A 24678-nucleotide genomic window follows, 5' to 3' on the forward strand; every position below is an offset into this window, starting at 1 on the left:
CCCCCCTTCAGTAATGCGTCCTCAGCAGAGCCCCCACCACGGTGTCCCTGGCGCCTTTAATGGCGAGTCCACCCTGGACACCTGCCTCGTGGAAGAGAGCGCGAGAGACCCAAACACATATTTTTTAAGAGTGCGGCAAATCCATTCAATCAAGCATGTGTGCTTGGCAGGGAAAAATATGTGGTCTAAGCCGAGGTTTCGGGGAGGGGGGGCGGAGGTGTGTGCATGCCACACTTCAGACTTGTACATAGAGGTCTCCTCCACCATCCAGCTCCTGTTCACGACACCACCTGGAGTCAGACACAGAGGGGCAGGAGGAGATGGAGGGCAGAGAGAGCACGGGCGGGGTGAGGCCCACGGGCGCTCCCTGGCTCCCTTCTTGTAACGTCTTGACAGCCTCTGATGGGAAGTCTTTGTGCACTCGGGCAGATCTGGGTATGGTGGACCTGGGAGGGGGCCTGGTTCTTGGTGAGAGCACGCCTCACACACCACCCGTTCTCTACAGCAGACCCAATGCATTCCTTTACGCCTGGGATCTTCCTCCCTCGTGTGTGTGTGTGTGTGTGTGTGTGTGTGTGTGTGTGTGTGTGTGTGCACGCGCTGGGGCTTGAGCGCTAGGTCTTTTTCTGAGGCACGGTGCTCCTTGAGCCGTACCTTTTACTGGCTAATTGGAGATAAAAAGCCTTTTGGATTTGTTCTGCTCTGGCTGGCTTTGAACCACCATCCTTAGATCTCAGCCTCCCGAGTAATTAGGATTACAGATATGAGCCACTGACACCTGGCTCTTATTCTAACTCTCGCTTTGCCTTATGATCTGAAGAGTTTTGAGCCTTAAATTTTTTTTCAGGTTTTTTTTTTCCTTTGGTGAAGGCTTCTTTTACATATCAAGCGTGGAGCAGGAGAGGCTGCAGGTTATGGTGGTCCCATAAGATTGGAAAGCACAGCTGGGAAATTTGTCTCACCTGGCCCAAACAGCACAAAGCCTCCATCACTTATCTGGGGTGTGTCAGCACACCAGTTGTGTGACGTGCAACACACGCAGGGTGTGCGTTGTGTCACAGTGAATTGTGAAAGCCAGTGGCTGGATTACTGGTGTATCCACATCCTGTTCTATAACTCATCTTGCCACGGCAGCGCCGGGTCCAGCTTGCAGAGAGGTTTGCTGTGAGCAGCGGGCTCTGTGTGTGGGTGGCAATGCCTCCTCCTCCTCCTTATCATGTCCCTTGTTTGCACTGATTCACTGCTCTGGATTAGACCAGCAAAGTCTGCAATGGCGGAACGGCCTGGCGACACATTCTCAGAACAAGGGGCCAGGGCCAAGCAGGGCCTCCCTGCACTCAAGGTCCGACCGAGTCTGTGAGGGCTCCCACCCCTGCCATGCCTCAGGTGCTGTCCTGAGAGGTGGCACAGGAGGTGGCCCTGGTCACGGTCCCCCCCACCCCAAGTCCCTGTCCTTCTTGGTCTTTTGATGGGAATACATTGCATGGACGGATGTTACTATGACTTGAGAAGCAAAATCCAACATGCTGCTCTCATGAATCACCTGTGGTGAGTCAGAAAGGTAGGGCGAAGAGTGTGAGTGTGTGTGTGTGTGTGTGTGTGTGTGTGTGTCTAGTTTCCTACGACAGCTAACCCCCTCCTATTATTATTATCATCCTCCACATTATTATCATTATTTGCAGCAGCTTGTAACATCTACCTCATCCGTCTTTGCTCTGGGTTTGGTTTTGCAAACTTTACAGAGACCGCACCATCCAGACCCAAAGAGAATGTCCAGGCATCGGGGAAAGAGTCCTTGTCTACACAGTCCTTGTGTCGTATTTCGGTCAAGTTATGGTGGGAGGAGAGAAAGATCTCTCTCTAACTGTGAAAGGCTAAAGACATCCCTCCCCCTGCAACGACCCTGAAAAGTAGCTGTGAAGATAGTTCCCAGGGGAGCCCCTGGGGGGCCGGGCTAATTAAGCAGGCCTGGTGGGGACAGTGAAGCCACTTGAGGGCCACCAAAGCTCAGAGGTTCAAGGACAATAGCTACAAGGAGGAAAGAAAGAAGGAAAAAAAGAAAGAAAGAAGAAAATGGCTTTGTGGCCAGGAAGGAGGCTGGATTGTGCCGCAGAGGTGGCTGTCCCCAGCCTGACGTCGGTTCATTTGAATTGTCATTTTCTCCCCCTCCCACTCTGGATTGTTCCAGGCCATTCTCCCCCGTGGACTGCAGCCCTGTCTGTGTGTGGCGACAGTCAGCTAATCAGCACATCCACTCATCGCATGGCCGCTGTTACCTTGGGTAAAGACTCATTTTCCTTACTAACATCACAAGAACCCATTTCTCTCCCCAACCAATTAAAGAGGAAGACCAGAAGGACCCAGTGTGAGAGCGGGGAAGGAAGGCTGTTGTGACTCGGGTCAGCTCAGCCCCGCAGGGCGACGGGAATCCAGCTGCACACCGAGGTCGAGAATCCACAGGCAAAACGCACAGGCTGGAATGACGGAAGCAGAGGCCGCTCACCGCCCAGGTACGGACCGGTTCCTGAGTGTCTGTGTGGGGTCTGGCGTGGACCCAGGGCCATGTGCTGCGGAAAGGCACACAAGTGGCCTGCTTCTCTCCTGTTCCTTGATTGCAGGAAAGTTAGCTCCATTTTTTTTATCTTGGGCCATGCTACCAGCCAAACATGTGGTCAGACATGTCTCATCGTGTTTATCGTCTAGGAGAGACTTGGTCAAAGTCAACAAAGTTGACAATAGAAAACACAGTTCCTTCCTGCTCAGGGGCCCACAGCCTTGCCTGCCCTTATTATGGTAAATCCTCTGAACCAAGACAGGAAAGGTGACAGGCCAGAGGAAGGGGGCGAGCGGGGCCGTGCTGAGGGGCTGCAAAGCTGTCTGGTGAGCTGTGGCCGTCTACAGAGCTCCGCAGATGTCAGCCGCCCCTTAGATCCAGCTTCCAGGCTGAGGCAGCTGGAGAACCATAGCGTGGGGGACCCCAATCTGCTGATGAGTTAGCTACACCCGGTCTCAACAATGGGACAGCCACCACCATCATTCCACCTTCTATTTAAATCTGCAGCCATACACACCACACTTCCAATACAAAATAGCCTGGTTGCAAATATCCAAAGTGTATCAGACGAGGTTTAGAGACAACTTGCTCTTGACTGACTTTCAGAAATCTGCTCTTTTGTCCCAATTTCTCTGCCTAGTCTTTCCCTCCTTCCTTTCTTTCCTCCTTCCCTCATTTTTTTCCTTCCTTCCTTCCTTCCTTCCTTCCTTCCTTCCTTCCTTCCTTCCCTCCTTTCAATAAATGCAATCTAGATCCTGGTATGAACTGTTTGCTTGACCATTTGATAATGACCTGAAGGAAGTGACCTCACGAAACCAAACCACAGACAACCAGGGTGCCCCACACTAAGCATGGCCCCCCCCAGACTTCCCATGGCATTGTTTATGGACTAGATGCCATGTCGTTCATGTTGGTTTTCTATTTGCAAGAGCTAGCATTTGAGTTTCTGCTTGGAAAGGACCAAAGTGCCTGCCTCTCCTCTGACTCTTCATATCCCCAAGGAAGCGGACTCAGTCTGGGCTTGTAAATGGTGGCATTTGCTTTCAATGAGATGACAGGAGTGTCTGTTCAAGTGAAAACACTGAAACTCTGTGCACCGGCTCTGGGGGCCAGAGGTGGAAATGTGTAAGAAACAACTATGCCCGTACAAACATTTCTCTAGCTTTCTAGCAGCTGATCTCACCAGCCAATGGACATTGGGTGTTATCTCTCCCTCTCCCCCTCTCTCTCTTCTTCCCCCCCTACCCTCTCTCTCATTTTAGTTTTAGAAAACCTGAAGAAAAAAGAGCTAGGAGGAAAAGTCACACACCCTACTAATAAAACCTCAGAGCCCTAATTTCTCCCGAGGACAGGCTTCAGCATTCATGAGCAGCATAAATTAAACAGCACACACCCTTAACCAGGAGCCGCCCTCACTGTGAATAAGGGCCTTCTCCAAACCCCTTCATCCCAGAGCCTTATGGCAAATAAAACAGCACTTCTTCAACGCCCCTGAAAACGCAGCCACTCGCGTCAGTCTCAGAGTCAGTCCTTGCTCTTCTAACTCATCTCACCAAGGTCAACTTGACCAAAGCGCACGGGTTCCCCTGACGGCTGCATATCCACTGCCTCCTACCAATACCAAAACTGCCATTGCCCCATCTCATTTTCAAAGACCCTGGATGTCTCCCTTCTTCCATTGTCTTCGCTCCTCTCCAGCTCTGGGCCAGCTGAAGCTTTCGTATTGGCTTTTCTGATGTCCTTCAAGCCATGGCGGATGCCACAGCAACACCTTTCTCCTCTAGCCCCCATCTCTCTCTCTCTCCGTCTCTCTCTCTCTTTCTCCCTGTCTCTGTCTCTCTGTCTCTGTCTCTGTCTCTGTCTCTGTCTCTGTCTCTGTCTCTGTCTCTCTCTCTCTCTCTCTCTCTCTCTCTCTCTCTCTCTCCCACTTAGAGACTAGAGAGACCCTCTGTCACTTTCTGCGCATCTACACAGGGCCAGATAACAAATGGGCTTCAATATTTAAAGAATAGGAAAACTGGCCACAAGGTTGAAACCCTGGCTTTCCACTGGCCAACTTCTGCCTTAATCTATTAAGACGGGGATGTAAGGAGGGAGAAAACCTGCCCCTTGCAGGCCTTATGTTGGCACACAAACCATGTCCCTTACCTCCCCTGGGGAGGGGACAGGCCAAGGAGGGGAGGTTGGGTGGCTTAAACTGAGAGGAAGCAGCCTTCTCTATCTCAGGGAGGGCGGGAACAATCCTTATCTATTTGCACAGGCATCAACAGGAAGTCTTGGAAGGAGTTAGCTCTGGAAGGAACTGCCATGCTCTTGGGCCTGGGTATCCCCTCCCTTGGAGATCTCAATGGATTCAACCTCAGCTCTGGCAGGGAACTGGAGATGACAGCCGGTGGCGGGTGAGGGGTGGGGTAGGGAGGGGGGAGCAGGGCCTGGAGCGTCACTGAGAGATTTCGGAAAACGATTCACTGCCAGCGGACTGTCCCAGAAGAGTCCCAGCGCTCTTGTGGTGGCCTGGACCGGCACACTGCTTCTCAGGGGGCCAATGGGATGGAAATGGAACGCAGAGTGTGCCCACTGGATGCTCTGCTGCCTCACCCAAATGAACAGCATGGGAAACTGAGTCTGACCTCAGCAGCCAGCCCGGAGCAGGTGCCTGGCCTTGTGTCTCTGCAGGTCAACAAGCTATGGCTCTGGGGAGAAGGTGGGGGTGGGTCACTGGGGCCAGGGACGCAGTGTGGTTTTGACAGAAACCAGGCAACGTGGCCTGGGATGGAACTCAGGATGCACTGAACCACGTGGCCTGAGTGGAAACTTGAGGAATACGATGCTTGGGTGGACAGCTCTGCAGTCCCAGCTCCCCAGGAGAGATGGGAAACCCCAAAGCATTTGCTCTCACTCCTCTGCCAAAGGGATCCTTAGGAACATTCAAGTCAGAATGCCACAATACTGGAAAAAATCCTGAGCAAAACAAAGCACACACAAAAAAATTCAACACACTTATTTTTGGATTTCGGAGACAAGAGTCTGATTATGTAGCTGAAAAAATGGCTGCTGTGCTCAGGTTAGCCTGGATATCACAATGCTCCCTGCCTCTAGCTGGGATTTTAGGCATGTACCACCACACCTGGCTTCAGAACTATTGCTTCTTACCAAAGAATGGGATATTCAAAAAAAGAAAAAGAAAAAGAAATACGCAGCCAAGGAGCAGTAAATGAAATGAGAGCAGCGGAGGAAGCATGTACTGATGGTGTTGAGAATGGCAGGGTTGAGACGGCAGGAAAATGCTCAGATCTACGCATTGGCTACTGGCAGGCAGGGATGGCTGGATCCTGCCAGGAGGGAGAGCAGTTGACCAGGGCAGACTAGCAGAGCTCAGAGACAATGAACTGGTGCCCCAACCTGTAGCACAGACCATTTCCCATGCATGTACATTTCTCCCACCCTGAGGCCAGCGGTTTGGATGGGGTTTCTGATCTGGCTGGGTCTCTTTTCCTCCCAGCCCGGCATCCTGGAAGAAAGGCCAGAGCCTCTCCTGGGGAAGTGCCGGGCTTTCCCCCGGGCCCCTGTCCTCATGCAGGTTTGGAGAAGCAGCAGGAGAGGGGGGAGCACTTGTGTCCCTGCGGGAACAGCCCGTGGCAGTGCGCGACCGTCACTATCGATCTACGATTTATGAAAATAAAGCAGTATGTGCCTGTTTCGGTGCCTGTCGTTTGCCTACCAATGGTGCAGTGTTCACCATTCCAGCCCTCTCGGCATTCACATTTGCCATCTTTACACGTCCCGTGCTCAATACAGCGGGGGTGGCACACGCGCTGGTCGCACGCCGTGCCCGTCCAGCCCTCTTCACAGCGGCACACTCCCCCGATGCAGACGCCGTGCGTGCCGCAGTCTACCGCGCACACTTCTGGAAGAAAAACAGGGATCACAGCTCAACACTGCAGCGGCCAGTCGCCCCGTCTCGGAGGCCCCGGGCCCAGCCCCAGGCCCGCAGCTCAGCTCGGCCGAGTGCTCCGTCATGGGTTGAGTTTTGAGCTTTGCCTTTTCTTTTAATGCCAGTCCTGGGGCTTGAACTCAGGACCTAGGTGCTGTCTCTGAGCTTTTTATGCTCAAGGCTAACTCTTGGCTGCTGCTCTACCTCTGGTTTCATCGGAGATAAGAAAAACATGGGACTTTCCTGTCCCGGATTGGCTCAACTGAGATGCTCAGATTTCGGCCTCCTGAGTTGCTGGGATGATAGGTCTGAGCCACCGGCGCCTGGATGTCTTACAGTTTTCTTATTAGAACACTGGCTCTCAGAGAATGGCTCTGGGGCTCGGAAGCACGGTGTGTCTCGGCTGGCCTCAGTAACTTAGAAACACGTCTGCTGAGCAGTTTGGACACTTGTCGAAAGTGACTAAGACTCCCGAGATGGCTGGGCTCCTTCCCCTATTGAGAATCAGGACTGACCAGGCATGTTGGGGCCCTGCTTCTCCGCCCCCCTCTCCCTGTCTGCAGTGCCCACGTCTCCTGTGTCACTGTCAGGCAACGACGACGACGACGACTGCTGCACTGCGCTTACACAGCCTCTTTCTCAAAGGAGCTCAAAGCCTTTTGTGTCTGGGGAGGAGACAGACAGACAGATGGACACGCTCCGGCCTTCCAGACCTCTCACGCCAGGACAAGCACGTGGCAGACATTCATCCTCTCAGCAGACCACCGAGGAGGGAGGCGTGGGTGGTCATGCCGTGGCTGGGACCCCTGTGCCCAGGAGGGGCTGCAGCGACTCACCGGAAGTCACCCAGCACCTCTGCACGGGGTCTAGACCCTCGCAGTCCTCTCAGCGCTGTGACGGGGCCCAGCCAGACTAAGTGGGCTGAGAAGAGAGCCCCCAGCAGCCCGCTGTGACCCACTGTGGCCTCCTCCCCCGCCTCCTTGGGATGGAATATTCATTCCGTTGGCGTTGTCGGCCACAGCCTCACGTCTGAGCCCCTCCCCATCACCATGGCAGGGTGGAGCCGCATCCCCGCCCAGGAAGGGACGGCACCGTGGGCGCTGTGGGGAAGGCGCTCGGCAAGGACCACAGGCTCTGGGGGAAGGCTGGGCCGGGCGCTGAACTGTTGAACGTTGAGACTTCTAAGGTCACTTGGGAAGTGAGACACGCTACGCTTTAGCTTCACAAGATGAGGTGCTGCGCACCACGTGGCTTCGTTACTTTCCCGTGGCTGGAGTGGCGCGGAGCGTTTTCACAGCCTCGCCCGCCCCCCAGGGGAGCCCTTCTCTGCTTTATCGGCCCTGGACTGCGTCTTGTTCATGGCTACCTGGAGGGAGCGCCCGTGAGAAGACCTCCAACGCAAACCCCAGCTCCCCTCCCCACGAGACACGAGGACCTGCCCTGGGGTTCGCAGGCCGGCCCCATGGCTAAGGCTAAGGCGGGGAGACAGGGTTGGCGCCTCCCATCCCTCAGGGATGAGTCACGACGCAGGGCCCCCGGGCGGCGAAAGCGAGGCCAAACCTCTCAGCTTACCGACAGAGCAGTCGGGGCCCATCCAGTTGGGGTCGCAGCTGCAGAGTCCCGTGTCTGGAAGATAGGTGCCATGCCCGCTGCACTGGTCGGGGCACTGTACCCGAGCCAGCTCACAGTGGAGACCGCCCCAGCCGGGGCTGCAGAGGCACTCTCCGTGCACGCAGACCCCGTGGCTGGAGCAGGTGGGGTCCAAGCAGTCCACTGAAAAGGAACACAAGGAGAGAGGACTGATCACCAGAGGGCGGGGTGGGTCTGGGACGGAGCCTTCCCGTGGGCCACCGCTGCCCAAGCAGTGGAGCCACCCAGGACTCTCGCTTCAAAGGAGCTCTCTGATGGCGTAACTGCTGAGAAAGCCCAAAGTCAAAGCTCAGCGAAACAAAACTCCAGGACTGGGAGGGGGGAGGTAACTGGAAGGGCCTTAGGGGAAGAAAAGATGAACGGAGGGGTGAAGATGCAGACAAGTGTCTGATGTATAGCCTACAAACTTAAGAAGAGTGAGGGCAGGGGCGGGGAGGGATGGGTGGGTGAGAATGTGGAGAGGGGTGACATGGAGGACGACGCAGTGCATCCATAAGCTGCTTTGTGAAATGGCAGCTCCTCTGTGCAATGACTTAAAGATCATCATTCAAAAAAAAAAAAAAGGAAAAAAAATCCCCACAAAAGGCGGTTCATGCATCCAAACTCCAGATTCCAAAGCTTGAAGAGTGTGAATGAGGATAAAGGTTTCTGCAGTTGTACCAGGGAGTCCAACACGGAGATTCTGTGCAGACACAGAGACGGGTTCGAACTTGGGATGGAAGCCTTCCTACCTTGACTGGCCCACGTGTGCCCCCACTCGTTCCCTCTTCACCAGCCCTTGACTTGCACAGGGAACAAAGACTTGGTGACACCCTGGGGCCATGTCCCAGGGTGGACATGGTGTTCTGCCTGAGTGACCACCCCTACTCAGGCTTCGGCCCTCTGCCCCGCTGTCCACTGAACAAGCAAACTGTCACCTTCTGGCCTCTACAGCCTGTCCCCTAGGGATCGCTCTTTGGGCCACTCTCATAACACATCCAGCGGTGACTCGAGGGTGGACTCAGTGCAAGGGAGTTGTGACTGGCCATGGTCAGGAGTTTGAGGACAGGATTTATGCATGGGAGCAGGGAAGCCTCCTCAGAGCTCCCTGGAAGAGAGCTGGGAGCTGCATGTGGCTACGCAAGGCTCTGCCCAACAAGGGTCTTGAAAGAAGAACCAGGAAGCAGATTTTGCCAGGCTATGACATGGCCTTGAGGATCAGAAACATGGAACTCTTGCCACCTGACTTGGTGGAGACAGATGTGGCTGTCATTCAACCAGCTCTGAAGTCGAGCCATTGGTGTGGGAGGGGATGGGGAAGGGGCCAGGACACGAGAGTCAACTGGCAAGAATGCATTCAGCTCCTTCCTGGAGGTTACGTTTTGGTCCATCGGAACTCAATCCTGTGTGTGGCTTGGATTCTCCTACAAGGGGACTTTCTCTTCTGTCCTTGTCCAATGCCAAGACTCACATGCCTTTTGGTCCATAGATAACTTGTACGTGGACGCTGGATGCTTCCGAGGCTGCTGGCCTGTTGCTTATTTGTTTTTTTTGAGGGGAAGGGGGATTGTCTTGTTCACTCTATGGTCTGGCTGCCTTTTATTTTTTCCTTTCTCATTTATTCATGAGGACACTTTAATATAGGTAGGTGGTGCGCCATCTCTAAAGACAACATTATCATCTCATGAGTGATGTAAGGCTTGAGGAATTTGGCTGACCACAATAACCTTGGGATGTCCCCGAGAGCGCACCTCCAGTGTGACAGGAGGCCTCTCGGCATTCTACGTGGACCTTCTCGTTACTTATGGAAGTCAGCTGCAAACCGAGGAGTGGGTGAAAAACCACGACTGCCTCCTTCTCCCCCGACCCATGCAAGGCAGAGTCCAGAGATGATTCCCTGAGGACATTTCTGATGATGTTATTTAGCCCAGCTACACTCACTTTAGGCTGGACTTGTTTGTCCTGAGGAAAATCACTCCGGATGATAGAAACCCTTCCATTTCTTGAAATCGGCTCCACTGAGACATGACATCCATGCTTGGAGGCCAGTTTGAGTGGAAAGGTGGAGCGCATGGAAGACACTGAGAGGGGGCAGTGAGGGGTTTTCTGTGCTGCCCAGGGTGGGGGAGGGAATGACACTGTGTGCTCAGGATGGAAGGGCAGGAAGAGTGAAGGACAGAGGGCTCGAAGCCTGCACCATCGGCAAAACACAATTCCATTTCTAATCAGGGTGCGCTACAAAGAGAAAATGGTGGATGTAACTTCTGCTCTTGGAAAGAATTCATATTTCGGGGTGGGGGGAGATGTCTCCAAAATGTAAGTTAATTCATCCAGATCAACCAATCATGTTCATCTTCTTTTACTAAAGGACATCCTGGAGTTGTCCTTTTTTTGTGGTTAAAGAAAAAGACTGTCCCCATTTCTAATAAAATACCCCTCCCAATATCCACAAAATTATCTTGTGTGTTACTTTCTTAGAAATTGCTTTCAACCTATAATTAGCCATTTAAAATGCTTGGTGAAGTGCCAAGAGCTCGGAGCTTTCAAAAATAAAAGTATCTCGGCAATCTTTTTTTTCTTAAGTAGTTGAAATGAAATAATAAAATATGTGAGAGAGAAGTAAGAGAGGAAAGAGAAGAGGGGAAGGGAAAGGGAAGATGGCAAATGATGGGGAGAGGGAGGGAAGGAGGGGGGGAGATTCTTTCACATAAATTTGCATTGTCATCTCCATCTAGTACAGTAGAAGTAGAAAAAGAGTCCACTACTAGTGTGTCGTCCAAAGGCCCATTTGCAGAGTCTAGAGAGTGGCCAACCCCTCCTCTGGTAGCGAATCTGCCCCGCCGCAGTTCCCTCCCTCACTTGCCGCGTCGAGGCAGCCGAGAGGCCTGGTACCCGAGGGATACATGGCTGCGGGCTCACCTTCCTCGCAGTGCTCGCCTTTGTAGCCCGTGGAGCACAGGCAGGTGCCGTCTACGCAGGTGCCGTGGCCCCCGCAGGTGGGGTCGATGCACTGGTGCAGGGGCACGTCGCACTCGGCGCCCTTCCAGCCGCTGTAGCACTGGCACGTCCCCTTGGAGTACTGGCCGTTCCCGCTGCACAGGACCGGGCAGGCGGCTGCAAGATCAAAGGTGGACACCAGGTCACCGGGAGGCCATCTGCTAACGGACCATGGTGACAGAAATGACATCCATGATGTGGCCTGGTGAGGCAGGGTGGAGAATGTTCTGTGTGCAACTGCTCTCCTCCTCCTCCTCCTCCTCCTCCTCCTCCTCCTCCTCCTCCTCCTCCTTCCTCAGGAGCTACAATAACTTGCCTTCATTCCTGTGCAGACAGTCCAGATCAGTCAGGGGCTTGCACAGGCTTACCAATGGGGCAGCCCGACTAGACACCAGTTCTCCCCACGTCTCCACCTGGGCCCTTCCCGTACCTGCCCCACCTCCTCCTCCTCCTCCTTGGGGATCTGGGTTCCTGAGCTCTCCCTCAGAATAGTTACCTCCTGCCCTGACAAGCTCATGTCCATTCAATCATAAGGGGCGCCGGCCACATGGGCGCCTTCCTGTCACCTTAGCTACTTTGGGTGTAGAGATGAGGGGGACGCAGGCTCCAGGACAGCCCAGGAAACGTCCGTGGGACACCATCTCAACTAGCAAATAGCTGTGTGCAGTGCCCCGTGCCTGTACGTCCCGCCATGTGAGAGTATAGACAGGAAGACTGCAGCCTAGCATAAATGTAAGGCCTGGAGCCAGCGCTGGTGGCTGGGATCTGAGCATCACCGTCTGAATTCACCACACCAGTCTCGCCTTCCTAAACCTCTGCTGAGACTCGGAACCCGCAGTGCCACGCCAAGCTGTTTCTCATTTCCAGTCCCTCTGGACAGAAGTGCTCTGGCTTGACATGGTTCTGTGCCTCTGCCCACCCTGGCACTCTGAAACGAGACCCAGTGAGAAGCCTGGCCATGTCGTGTGAAATCAGACCAACTCCCTGAGGGTCCCTCACTGGGAGCGGCTCATGTCGCAGCCTCACTGCTCCTCTGTCCTCCCAAAAGGCAGGGAGGAGGGGCATAGGAAGGAGGAGGAGCAAGTAGTTAGTGTCCATATCAATTGACAAAGTAAAGTCAGCCTTTAAAAACCATCATGAAACTTTTCTACTCAGCTTCTCAAGTGATGACGAGGGAAACAAGAATTGGAGTTTCTAGAAGAGGGAAGATTGGGTGTATTCAAAATCAGGTGCCTGGGAAATCAAGTTTAAAGTGTGACCCACTTTAAATTACTCAGGGAGAAAGGGAATAAAATGAAAGCAGTCAGGGCAGGGAGTTGCCCACCTTTGTAAGTGCTACCGGGTTTTAGGGCATCTGCAGCGTGCTTGCTGCCAGTTAGTCAGAAACACAGACATGTGGGAACCATGCCACATTGGCTAGTGCCACGGAGATGGGCTGGTGAATGAGAGGTACCAATTTCCTGGAATAGACAGGTGCCAGCTGTATCTCTGAGACTTTCTTGGGTACCCAATTTCCCCTTTAAAAAGATGATCTCCATAGCTGGGCACCACTGCACACCCCACAGTGCCAGCTACTTGGGCGGCTGAGATCTGAGGATCACCACTTGAGCCAGCACCGGGAGGGGAGTCTGCGGCGCTCCTGTGGCTAGTAAACTACCCAAAAGGTTGGAAGCAGAGCCGTGGCTCATGTGGCAGGAAGTGTGCCACTTTGGGAACAAGGAAGCTCAGGGAATAGCGCCCAGGCCCTGAGTTTAAGACCCAGGACTGGCATGCGTCCCCCCACATATACCACCCCCCCGCCCATGGTCTCAGAGACCATAACATGGTGACAACAGCTGTGGACCCGTGGAAGCTAAAGTAATGGAAATACCCCCACACCCCAATGACATGGCAAGGCAAATTCCCATCGTTTTCTCAGGGAGATATGGCTCTCACACGTAAGCCCACTGTGTGCCCACAAGCTGCCCCACTTCCAGCCCCCTGGAAGAGTGTCAGGACAGGCTGGGTGAAGAGTTCAAAGTTCAATAACCCCCCCCCCCGGGGCACAGCTGGCTCTCATGGGCCAGAACCACATCCAGAGTCTTCAGTGGTCCTGAGCCTTCACGCCACCCATTCTAAGGCCACACCCTGCATTTGAACTCCTATTTAGAACCAGTGAAAACCCGTGCGAGTGAACGGATTCCTCTTTGACTCACTCTGGTCAATAGAAGCTTTAAGATTCCCTCAGAAGAAAAAATAAAATAACATAAATGACCCCTGCCCCGGTAGCTACTAAAGTGTGACCCTTTCTCCACCCTGTGATCAGAAGTCAACATTTCTCATGGAGTACAGACCGAGGTGGAGACATGCTATGAAAGTATTAAAAAAAAGAATATTGAAGGCTGCAGATTATTTTCCTGAGCAAGTGGTAGGTTTAAAAAAAAAAAGACACCCAGTGCAGGAAAAGTGAAAGCGAAGCAGAGGATCCAGTGCCAGTCTTTGGGGGTGACAAATTGTTGTCTCATAGTCAGGAGACAAGCAACACCGGGAAGAAGTGCCTCCAACTTGCCTTACAGAACAACCATCTACTACCGAAGACAGACAGACAGACAGACAGACAGACAGACAGACAGACACACACACACACACACACACACACACACACACACACACACACACACACACGATGAGGAGTGGAAAGCCCGGCCCTGCCAATCAAGGTAACAATGACCATGAGATTTAATTCCTGGCTCCTCAGATTGGAGATAATATTCAAAGTGCTGTGTGGGGGAGGCCTGAGAGGGGGGTGAAGAATCCTGAGGGGTCCGGGCCCCGACGGGCACCCTTTCTAGGAATGCAAGTCCAAGCCAGCTTCCAGGGAACCGATTTAGCATTTTATGCAGTTAGCTCTCTGGCTCACCTGGTCCAGTCAAGAATCCTGTAGACTCAAAGCCCCCCTCTTAAATGGGCTGTTTCTGTGTGTGCCGGGGAAGGGGTGGGGATGGGGGTGAGACACCCAGCAGAAAGAAGGATTAATTACTCAGGTAAAATGCAGATGGCCAGCCCTTTCCCCTGGATGCCCCAAGGGCATGGACTTTGGAGCTGGTTTCCAGCAGGGCGGTATCCAGCCAGAACCTCCAAGGCCCAGCAAGTGGAGGAGAACAGAGGACACCAGTGGCTGACAGGGTGGGGTGGGGTGGGGCGGGGGGGGTATCCTGGCCCAGCCTAGGGTCCAGGTCCACACAGCCCTGTCACATCTCACACTCACACGTCCCTGACCTTTCAGGAAAGCATGTCCAGAAGGACAGAGAGCTCATCAGGTGAGTCGAGTCCTGACACACCCAAGCCACGTCGGGACCCGGGGACGTGCTGACGGAAGCAGGAAAGTATGGATGCTTTAATTAATCCGGGCTGAATTTAATTGCTTTAGTTAAGTGGAAATCAGGTTAAAAATGATGCGGAACATGCTGGCGTGTGTTAAAAACATGACATAGGAACGGATGAATCGATCAATTAAAAGTGCACAGATGTTTTAATTAAACCCAGGGAAGTTAACGAAGATCGCAAGAGACTTTTAAGCCTATGATTAATTCAATTCATTTAAAATACCTGTAGAGACCTGGCGCCACCTCCATTCTGAGAGTTATGAAAGATTCCAATCGATGAGCACTTACGCCTCCTTCTAGGAAGAATGTCTAAGGTGTGTGTGCGTGTGTGTGTGCATGTGTGCGTGTGTGTGCACGTGTTTGTGCGCTTGTGTGCACGTGCGTGCGCACGCGTGTGCGTGTGTGTGTGTGTGTGTGTGTGTGTGTGCACGTGACTGCAGCACTAACGACAGCATGCACATTTACATTCTCTGGGCTAGGTGGCAAGCTCTTACTCTCTTTGAAGCACAGGTCTCAACCACTCCGTGTGCGGTTGGAACTTTCAGGTGAATGGGTGGATTATTACCGCCAGGCAGGCATGCTGGAGGCGCGGGGCGGCCTCATTCTCGTCTCCCCGTCCTCCCCTGGCTTTGCCATGTGAGTGGTTGGAGACCTGCGCAGCCTCTGGGCCTTGTCCTGAGTGGGACATGATTTGGACCCAGTCCCTCAGGGATGCCTTCTGGGGAGACAGGAAACGGGAGGGGAAGGCTGAGCCCCGAGTGCACAGCGGGGACTGAGATGGTCCCGTGGAGTAAACGTCATTTTCTCTTCAACACTGGGCTAACTGGAAACACGGCGAACACCTGTCACACCCCAGCCCCGGACTCCACACGGCCAAGACGGGAGCCTCCTCCCGAAACCTGGGGCCTCTGTGTCCCATGTCACACACAACGGCCGCCGCGGAAAGAGCCAGCAGCAGAGGCTGCCGTCCCACCAGTGCAGCCCAGGGAACAGAGTCACACCAGCTCAAGGGCTTTCCCTGTCTCAAGGCTCCCTGAAACCCTCCTGTGTGGGGCTGATGGAGCCCTGCAGAGCGAGGCTCAGGTACACGCCACTGAGCCCAGACCTTCTGGAACATGGACACACACACATGTACACACATGTACACATATGCATGGGTATACACAGACACATACATGCACACACATTCATGCACATGAACACAGACCCCCCCCCACATTTATGTAGCAGTGGAAGTGACCAGGCCAGGAATGTGGCATCTACGAAACAAGAACGCTGGACACATCCTTTCCCCAAGGAAGTGCGACTGGGAGAGGAGCAGGTTGTTTAGGATTCGAGGAAATTTTCTCCATAGCGATTTCTCAGAATGTCTTTTAAACAAAGTCCAAACTAAAATGGTGAAAATAAGAAGCCCATAAAGCAAACATTGTAAATAAAGGGCTTAGTAAGGCCAACCGGTGATGGCTCTGCTTCAAGCTCGCCCGGGACATGCACGCCACGAGGGTCACCTTCAAAGCCCCTTTGTACACGGCTGGTGTGCCAGTACGAACTCCAATTAAAAAATGGCACAGAATAAAAGACACGGAACGAGGATACGATGTGGAGTTTTTGTTCTAATGTCCTATGTGTGCTCTTCTTGACACAGGACTGCATGTGGGCCTCTGTGCATGCCCGTGTGTGTGCGTCTGTGCGTGTGTGTGCATACGAGTGTGTGTGCATGTGTGTCTGCATGTGTGTGTGTGTGTGTGTGTGTGCGTGTGTGCGTGTGTGTGTGTGCGTGCCACACAGATCACCAGGCTCTGCTCTCCATTCCTTGCCCCTTGGGGCCATTTCAAGGTCACCTTGAAGGTCTCTTGCCTGCTAGGTGTGCAGCCCCCATAATTCCCTGCTCTCCACAGTCATTTTCTCTCCCTCAGGAATCCCAGACCCTGGCCTTTCCCTGCGAAGCGGTGTAGATAAATTAATAATGCGATTTTAAACCCATTCCATCAAGACAAATGGCACTTCCTCCACGAGGAGTGCGGCTGGCCAGAGTGAATGACGTTTCCCAGCCCCGAGATGCTGGGCCCCCGTCTCAGAGTGCAGTGGGGATGAGGGAGGCGGCGGTGCCTCACCAGCCAGGCCCGCCTGCCTGTTCTGAGGAGATCTTTACGCAGCTACCCCAGTGCTCCCATCACGTCGCAGGCCACCCTGGACCGTGGGCCTGCCTGGTGTCCTAGTAGACAAGAGATCTCTGGTCAGGGTGGGGAAGTCGAGGCAGTACCTTTAGCACAATCCGCTCCTAGGAAGCCGGGGAAGCAGTGGCACAGACCCGACACGCACTCGCCATTCCCGTGGCAGTTCCGTGGACAGTCCTGCACGGAATCTGCAAGAGAGAGACCCGTGGGTCCATCGTCACCCCGCCTGCCTCGCTGCAGGCTTCGCAGGTCAGTCATGTGTCACGCAGGAGCAGCAGCGGGAGGACAACAGGCCGGGGACAGACCTGGCCAGCCCCAGGATGAGGCTGCCCGAGCACAGGGCTCCTGGCACGGAAACTCGGATTCCAAACCTCCATGCTTACCGCCCTCCGGGAAATTCCCCGGCCCCTCAGTTACCCATGACTGCCTCTGGGCTCCCGGGTCCCAGGGTCAGGGAGGGGAGGGGACAGAGCCACACACAGCCCAGGATTGCAGAGAGAGCGGCTCTGAAATAAAGGCTTTGCCACCATTGAGCCCTCACAGCGGCGGTGCCCGGATCCCCCCTCCCCCTCCCGCGAGCTGGGGCCGCGGCCCTTCTCCTAGAAAGCTGGGCCGAGGTACCTACCCTGCGTCTCTGCTGGGCCTGGCAGAGCTTCTGCCTACCTAGAATCACGGTGTTGAAAGACACCATCTCCTTGTCCTTGCCGTCGTTGTAGAAGGCCAGGTGCCACAGGCCCATGTCCAGGTACTGCACGAACACCGCCTCGTTCTGCACCAGCGTCTGGATGCTGCGCCGCTCCCGAGGCGACTCCACCACGCTCCACTTCTCCTTCCCATCCAGGCGCTCCATGAAGTCGTACTGGGGAGGAGACATGGGCAGCCATGTGAAGGAGCAGGGACCCCAGGCCCGTGGCCCCTCTCCCAGCAGGGAACCTGGAAACACTTCTGAGGACGCCCCCCCTCAGAGCCCGGCAGCCATCTCACCCATGCCATCCCTCTCTGCCCCACTCTCTCCATCTGGGCATCTGAACTTCAGGAAACTTCCCACGTGAGATGCTTTTTCCCTTGACTCAGGGCTGGGTGCCCTGGCTGGAGTTTATCTGAGGGGTCAGTTGGTTATCGAAAAACAGAGTTATACAAAGCACGGACCACTTCTAACTCCTCTGAAATCTCCAAACTGTGAACCTTCAGGCCTGGGGCAGAATGTCTAGAGAGCCTCGCCATGACAGCAGCTTCACCTGGCTCTGCCTCAGTTTCCCCATCCCACAGGGGAAATAGTAGTATTTGTATTTCAGGAATGCTGTGAGGATTCATACAGTATGGAATAAGACAACTGGCACAAAGCACGTAGAACACATTAGTTATTGTCGTTATCCTCCTCCTCCTCATCACCACCATCATTATCCCAACCACTGTGCTTCAGCTCTTTAACACACTCTCTCCTGGGACAATATTTATCTTCCATTTGTCTATCTGCTTATCTGTCTTTCTAATTGCCGATCTCTCTTTCACCTATCATCTATGTGTATCATTTATACCTATCCAACTTCCTACCCACTTACCCATCTAATAATCTATCAATCAAATCTATCGAATCCTTTCTAACCCACCTTTATCATCTGTTTTATCTGTGATCTACATATCAATCTATCTAATCTACCTTGTCACTCGAGGTCCTTACCTGCCTACCTTGTACCTTACGGTCTGTGTGTCTCTCTGTCTAGTCTACCTCTGTCATCTAGGGATCACTCATCTGTCAGTCTTTCTGTCTTCTGTGGGTGGTGCTGGGTGTCAACCCCAGGACCAGGGAGTGCGGGGCTGCCAGGCAGATGCTCTCCACTGAACTGTGCCTCCAGTGTGTGTTCAGGTCTTCCGCACACAGAGACCACAGCACTGTGAAGTCAGGGAATCTTCTAACAGCTACATAGCTGAGAAACGGCAGACACAGATCTATTCAGTGTCCATGGCTGCCCGGAGCTGGCCTGGGATACACCAGTGCTTAAAGGCTGATTTCTGCGTCAGTGGGAACCATGCTGAGGCTGTGCCCCTACCCTCACTTTTCCATTTCCCACCTGTTGGCACCCTCGGGACCTTTTTGGTTTTTTTTTAAGTTCCAAGGAACACATGTTGCATTTTTCTTTTCTTTTCATGGAGTATATTTTGGCCATAGTTGGTGTCGGGGGTGGACGAGGAAGAGGAGGGAAGCAAGGAGGAGGCGTCTTTACCACGTCTGCCCTGGTCTCGTGCCCATCCCAGCCCCGTGGCTTTCTGAGAGCCTTTAGGAAGGGTCCCAGGCCAGGCTGGGGTGGGCAGGGACACTGTGGGGTTAGCGCAGGCCCCAGGTCCTGTCCACAACCGCTGGCCATCTCTGCCTCGGGTCCTGCTGTGTTCCTATGACACACGCACATAGGAGTCATTCCACAAACGCTGACTGGGTCCTGCCTTGAGCAGAGAGATGCACCTGCCAGGTTTCCTTGTAGGCCATGGCCCAGGACCATCTGAGAAGAGGGAGGAAGCATGGACACACTGAGCCTTTTCATCCAAATGCAACAGCAGGGAGCCCGGCGTGGCATTCCCTTCGAAGGCTGAGAGCACTCCATGGGGCTTGGACTGATTTTCCTTCCCTGAAATGCATCTTCTGAGCTTTGTGTGGCTGGCTATGCCTGCAATGTCTCAGCCATGAGACCTCTCGGGGTGGGGGCAGAGGGGTGGTGGCCCCACCTGCCGGGTTACGCTGGGCTTGCAGCAGACGTGGGCTCGGGATCGCACCCACGTCCTGGGTTCAAGCCCCACATCTGACAAAACAAACCAACGAAAGAAGCAAACTCAGTGGAGATGAGAAGCGGAGGCATCGACGCCCGCCTCGCCCGCCAGGCAGTTCCTCAAGTTTCATCAGCTGCTGAGCCGGAGCTGGCCTGACACAGCATGTCCCCAGCGCTGCCTGCAGACACGGGCTCCAGGCTCCGTCAGCTGAGTGACGGAGTTTTCATATTTGCTAAACAGGATTGTGGGGAAGGTGGCGTCTCAGCAGGGCTCCCGAGCGGTAACCACTTCTTGTTGTTTTGGGCTAATCATGTACCTAATTTGCCGATTATTGACTCGTTCTCGCCACGGGTTTTCCTTGGCTTGACACATCAGCTGCAATCAGTGATGAACTGTCAGGGAAACCTGCCGGCTGCCATAACCGTCCAGCCCCCCGCCCCCACCTCGCAATGGCACACCCAAGCCTTCCTTCTGTGCCTTGCACGTAGCTCGCTCAGACTGGTTTTTATTTTTCTTCCCCATCTCCTCCTAGAGCCAGGGTTCATCAGACCTGACATGGCGGGCCGATTTCACGTCCCTGGCGAGGTGCAGCTGAGGCGCAGTTGGGAGTTGTAAGAAGCCTCTCTCTGCCATTGTTGATTTTATTGCAAAATTAAAGAAAAATGCAACCCAGGCCATCGCGACAGTGCATTTTAAACACAAGATAATCTCTGAGTAAGCTCTAGAAATGTTAATACCAAGGTTGGGTGGGGTCAGGAGTGAACTCATGGAGGTTAGTTCAGGCCACTTAGACATGTTGCCGATGGAGGGAGGCACAAGTGGTGCAGACTTTTAAGGGACATTTAACAGCGAGTAAGATCTGTCAGCTGCTTCTTCTTCTGCTTCTTCTCTTCTTTTAGTCTTTTCCTGTTGTATTGGTACTGGGGTTTGAACTCAGTGCCTTTCTCCCTTCTGGTTGGTGATCTACCCCTTGAACAAGCCACAGCTCTACTTCTGGATTTTTTTGCTGGTTGATAAAAGATAAATGCCTCTCACATAAATGCCTGGGCTGGCATGGAATCATGATCTCAGTCTGTGTGTGGCTGGGATTACAGGAGGGCTGAGGTCTCATGCCGAGCTCAGGTGTCAGATTCCTTCACAGATGGGTTGCTAGGGCTGTTTATGGTGATTTCTGGCCCCCTCCTCCTGACTTTTATAAAGTTATGACGTGATTTGTGTAAGGTGATGAAGGCTTAAAGCCTGACTTCCGAATAGAACGTTCCTTGGGGAAATCCAACAGTTGCCAGGAGCTGTCCACGGTCCTAGGGCGCTGTCCACGGTCCTGAGAACTATCCATGGTCCGGGCACTGTCCACGGTCCCGGAAGCTGTCCACGGTTCTGGGGTGCTGTCCACAGCCTTGGAAACTGTCCACGGTCCCGTGGAGCTGTCCAGGGTCCTGGTGAGGTGTCCACAGCCCTAGGAGCTGTCCAGGGCACCCGTCATCTGTGTCCAAGTCCGAGGCTGACGCCGAGCGAAGCCCACCGTCACTGAGGATGATCAGCTCCTCCGTGTCGGGGGGCGGGGGGTGGTGCGGGGGACGTTCGAGGCCCGTGACTTCTTGGTCGGCTACCCTGGGCGCTGTCATCCGTCCTAACTCTGGCCTCCGCATTGTGGACCAGCCAAGGATGATGGTTGCATTGACAATAAACAGTATTTCCACATATTTCCCAGGGAAGGAGGACGGTTTGTCAAAATCACCTTTGATTAAGAACCACTGATATCAAATAACAAGGAGCTGCCTTTGCTATTCGAAGCAACAGAGACTCGTCAGATTATTTTTGTTTATTTATTTACATTTTTAAACTGCAATGGATGTGTTTCACCACAGTACAAACTACATGTATTAGCAACTAGCCAAAGGGGACTACTTCAGATTATGGCTACTTTCCTTTCTTTTTGTTTCTAATAGTATTTTGCAGTGAGAATTATTTAGTTATTTAGTTATTGTTATTAGAATTGTTTAGTTATTGCAGTGAGATTTATTCTGTTATTCTTTTTAGTTATTTACCAAGAAGAACAGAGTGAATTGATTTAAATTGCTTATTATATACAGTAAATTGAAAGGATCACATAAAATTTCTCTCTGTGGTACTGGTCTTTCGCATATGTTAGGTGACTGCTCTACCCCTGGGACCTCAGCCCTCATTCATTTGTTAGAATAAAGCCATGTGGAATTGATTATGACATTCTCATCCACACATATACCCATTCTCCCAGGATGCTCTCTGACCCCCCCCACCTCCACTGGCTCTCCATCCCTTCTTCTGTTTTACTTTCACACTGTTGTGCAAAATCTGAGAGAAAACTGGCATTGTCTTTCTGAGTCTGGCTTCTTCTACTTAGCAAGGCAACTTTGCTTTCCATCCATTTTCCAAACATACATATTCTTAATTTTTTTTAAAAACACATTCCAACCCTTCTATGATATCTTTCTACTGTTTTTTCTACTCCAAGCTTTGGAGACAGGTGATACAGGTCTTTTAAAAAAGAAACTAAAGCTAAGACAGGCGAAAGGTCACAGACAAGGTCACCAGATTACTGTGCGGCCCTCACAAATCTCCCAGTATCTCCAAGACTTTCTCCTCAATGAGTCTTCTATTCAAAAGTCAGTTTAAGAAAAGTCAGCTGGGACTGAGCCTGAACCTTGGGAAATTTAAGCAAGTGGAAAAAAGATTTTCTTCTGTATTTAATATCCTTGGACAAGAATCCTACACCATGTAGGCTCTTGGTCAGAACATACTACTCTACAGAATTTCCACAGAGCTATTTCACGTGGCACAGCCAATAGAATTTCCTTCTCTCCCACCCCCTTTCCTCACCCCTTTTTCTTTCTCCAGATCTAGTGAGTCACCTTGGTAAGACTGCCAATCTCCACAGAGCTGTGCTCCTTGATAGGCTATGCCCATAGAAACGAGTCAGAGGCAGGAGTTTGTCCTTAGCCCCGCAGAGAGCTCAGCTCTGGATCCTCTGGGAAATGTGGCTTAGCACATAGAGAGTGCGCTGGCCTTTCCCTTCCTCTTTTCTTTCTTAAAGCAGACCTGATCCTCACTGAACACCCCGACACCCTGACACACGCTGTATCCTGATGCTGCCAGCTGGGCGGAAGCTCCAACATATACCACCTTGTCTCGCCCCACACCCCTGTCCTTTTCCCTTCTGGAGGGGCTGAGCCCCACAACCATCACCAGTATGGCAGGGGACAGGCAGGTGGGGCAGGGAACCAAAGAAGGAAGAGCAGTGTCCCGGGGGCCTGGACTGCTGGATGGTGGAGGCACAGGGGAGATGGGCCAGAGCCCGCCTCTGCCCACGTATCTGCTCTATTGCTCAGGTGCACAGCAGTGTCCCCTTGACTGAACTGCTTCCACAGCCTTTCCCATGGCACCGACCGCTCAGAGCAGGAACGTGGGGGCAGGGGAAAGGAGGAGGAGAACAGGCTTTGGAACCAAGTGGGGGAGGGAAAGGATTCCTGTAACAGCTCCCACTGGCTGAGAGGAGAGTTTCATCCAGCTGTGCCCGGAGGCGGGCCTGCCCGCACCTGAAGAGCGCCGAGAAGCTGATTTCAGCACTGTAAATCCTTCACTCGGCTACCTCAGAGCTAGTGGAGCCTGAAGGGCAGGAGAAAGACCTAGCCAGCAATCTGCATAACTTCCTTGGGGTATCACCCTGATGGCCAGCCAGAGGCCCACCACCACCTGGGAACTGCCCCGGGTGAGGGGCTCTGGGGAGAGCAGATGGGGTTTTAGATGAGAAGTTTTGCCAGGTCAGGATCCATCGTAACACATCTCTAGGAATCAGGGCCTAGCCCACTCCGCAGCTTCCCGCAGAGGTGGAGGGAGGTCTCACAGACTGGCCGTCCCCACGTCAGTCCCCTGTGGCTTGTGGCCGATGCCACCTTCTCTGCTCAAAACGGAAACAGCCATCGGAGAGCTGGCACCGACCGTGGCAGGCCGCGGGGTTGCAGGTGGAGTCACATCTTGAGAGACAACACTGGTCGATGAGTGGTGGCTGGCAGTGACTGAGGCTGGTGGGGTTTGTGCACGGAGCAACGTGAGGTAACAGCTGCCATCGATTGGTAATGTCTGCCGTGAGTTAAAGACCGAGGGACGGTGCCCTGAGCAGGGCACGTGGCCTGCCTCCTATTCGCCAATGCTTTCAAGGACTTCAATTCTTCCCTGAACCTTGCAGTCAGCTGTGACTGGATAAATGGGTGCTCTCTCTCCACTGTGGATGTGTTTTTCCTGCTGTATCTCATATTCAGGCCAGATTTGACAGGGCCAACGAGGCAGGAAAATCGCAAGTGGCTTTTCTCTAAATAGACAGTACTTTTCTTTTCTGGGGGGAAGCATTAGGATTTGATCTTTGCATTTGCCAGGCAGAAGCTGCACTGCTTAAGTCATGCCCCAGCCCTTTCTGATGTGGCTATTTTTGAGATGGGCTTCTTGCTTTTATTGCTCAGGCCGGCCTGGACTCAATGCTTCCAAACTCAGCCTCCTGCGGATCTGGGACGATGAGTGTAAAATCTACACCCAGCCACTGGTTGAGAGGGAGTCTCACTAACTTTGTTTGGCTTCCCCGAGTGTCCTGAGTCGCTAGGATGAGAAGGATGAGTCACCAGTGACAGCAGGGAAAAGAAAGACCGGTGAGGCAGCCGTTAATTCACCCCCCAAAGGCATGTCTAATAAAATCCCTTCCAGGACAATCTGAAGGCAAGGCTAAGCTACAACTCAACTGTTCACTCCGACATGGGAAGAATCGCCCTTTTATGTCTGTGAAACTGAACACCGGGCCCCAGGGGGGCCAGTGTGGGATTGTGGGGAATAGCCCACCACCCTTTCCCCAATTCCCAAGGGATGTCACCTGGTGACATTTCCAGCACACAGCACCCCCCCAAACAGAAGGCACCCCGTTAACCTCTGGGCCCAGCTCTGGAGCCTCAGGTAGGAGGTTTGATAGATCCCCACAGTGTATTTTTTTGACTTCCTAATGCAGAAGTTTAATTCAATGCTCTGCTAAGCCTCTGGCAGGACAGACTGATTCAGCCCTGCTCCTATCATTTCCCCCAAACCCAGCCTCATTCCTGTTAGCCTCGGGGCTCAGTTCCCCAACACCCAGGAACATCCCTGCGATCACCCCCAGATACTTCGGATCAGTGGTATCAGAACACCTGTGGGCTTCCAGACCCAGTTCAGCACCGTCATTTCAGTTTTCATGTATGTAAC

The 24678-nt window shown here is 53.2% G+C and overlaps 1 protein-coding gene across 1 annotated transcript in view; it reads right to left on the reverse strand.

Annotated features, from left to right (window-relative positions):
* Positions 1–24678, reverse strand: part of Tenm2 (teneurin transmembrane protein 2) — a 705632-nt gene that overhangs the window by 67524 nt on the left and 613430 nt on the right. Inside the window, 5 exon segments of the mRNA XM_090321035.1 lie at positions 6276–6461; positions 8061–8261; positions 11037–11231; positions 16743–16844; positions 17320–17515. Of these exon segments, the coding sequence (XP_090177161.1) occupies positions 6276–6461; positions 8061–8261; positions 11037–11231; positions 16743–16844; positions 17320–17515 (880 nt within the window).

Source organism: Megascapheus bottae, chromosome 29 (genome assembly GCF_031878675.1).
Source record: "Megascapheus bottae isolate mThoBot1 chromosome 29, mThoBot2.hap1, whole genome shotgun sequence".
Lineage (NCBI taxonomy): Eukaryota > Metazoa > Chordata > Mammalia > Rodentia > Geomyidae > Megascapheus > Megascapheus bottae.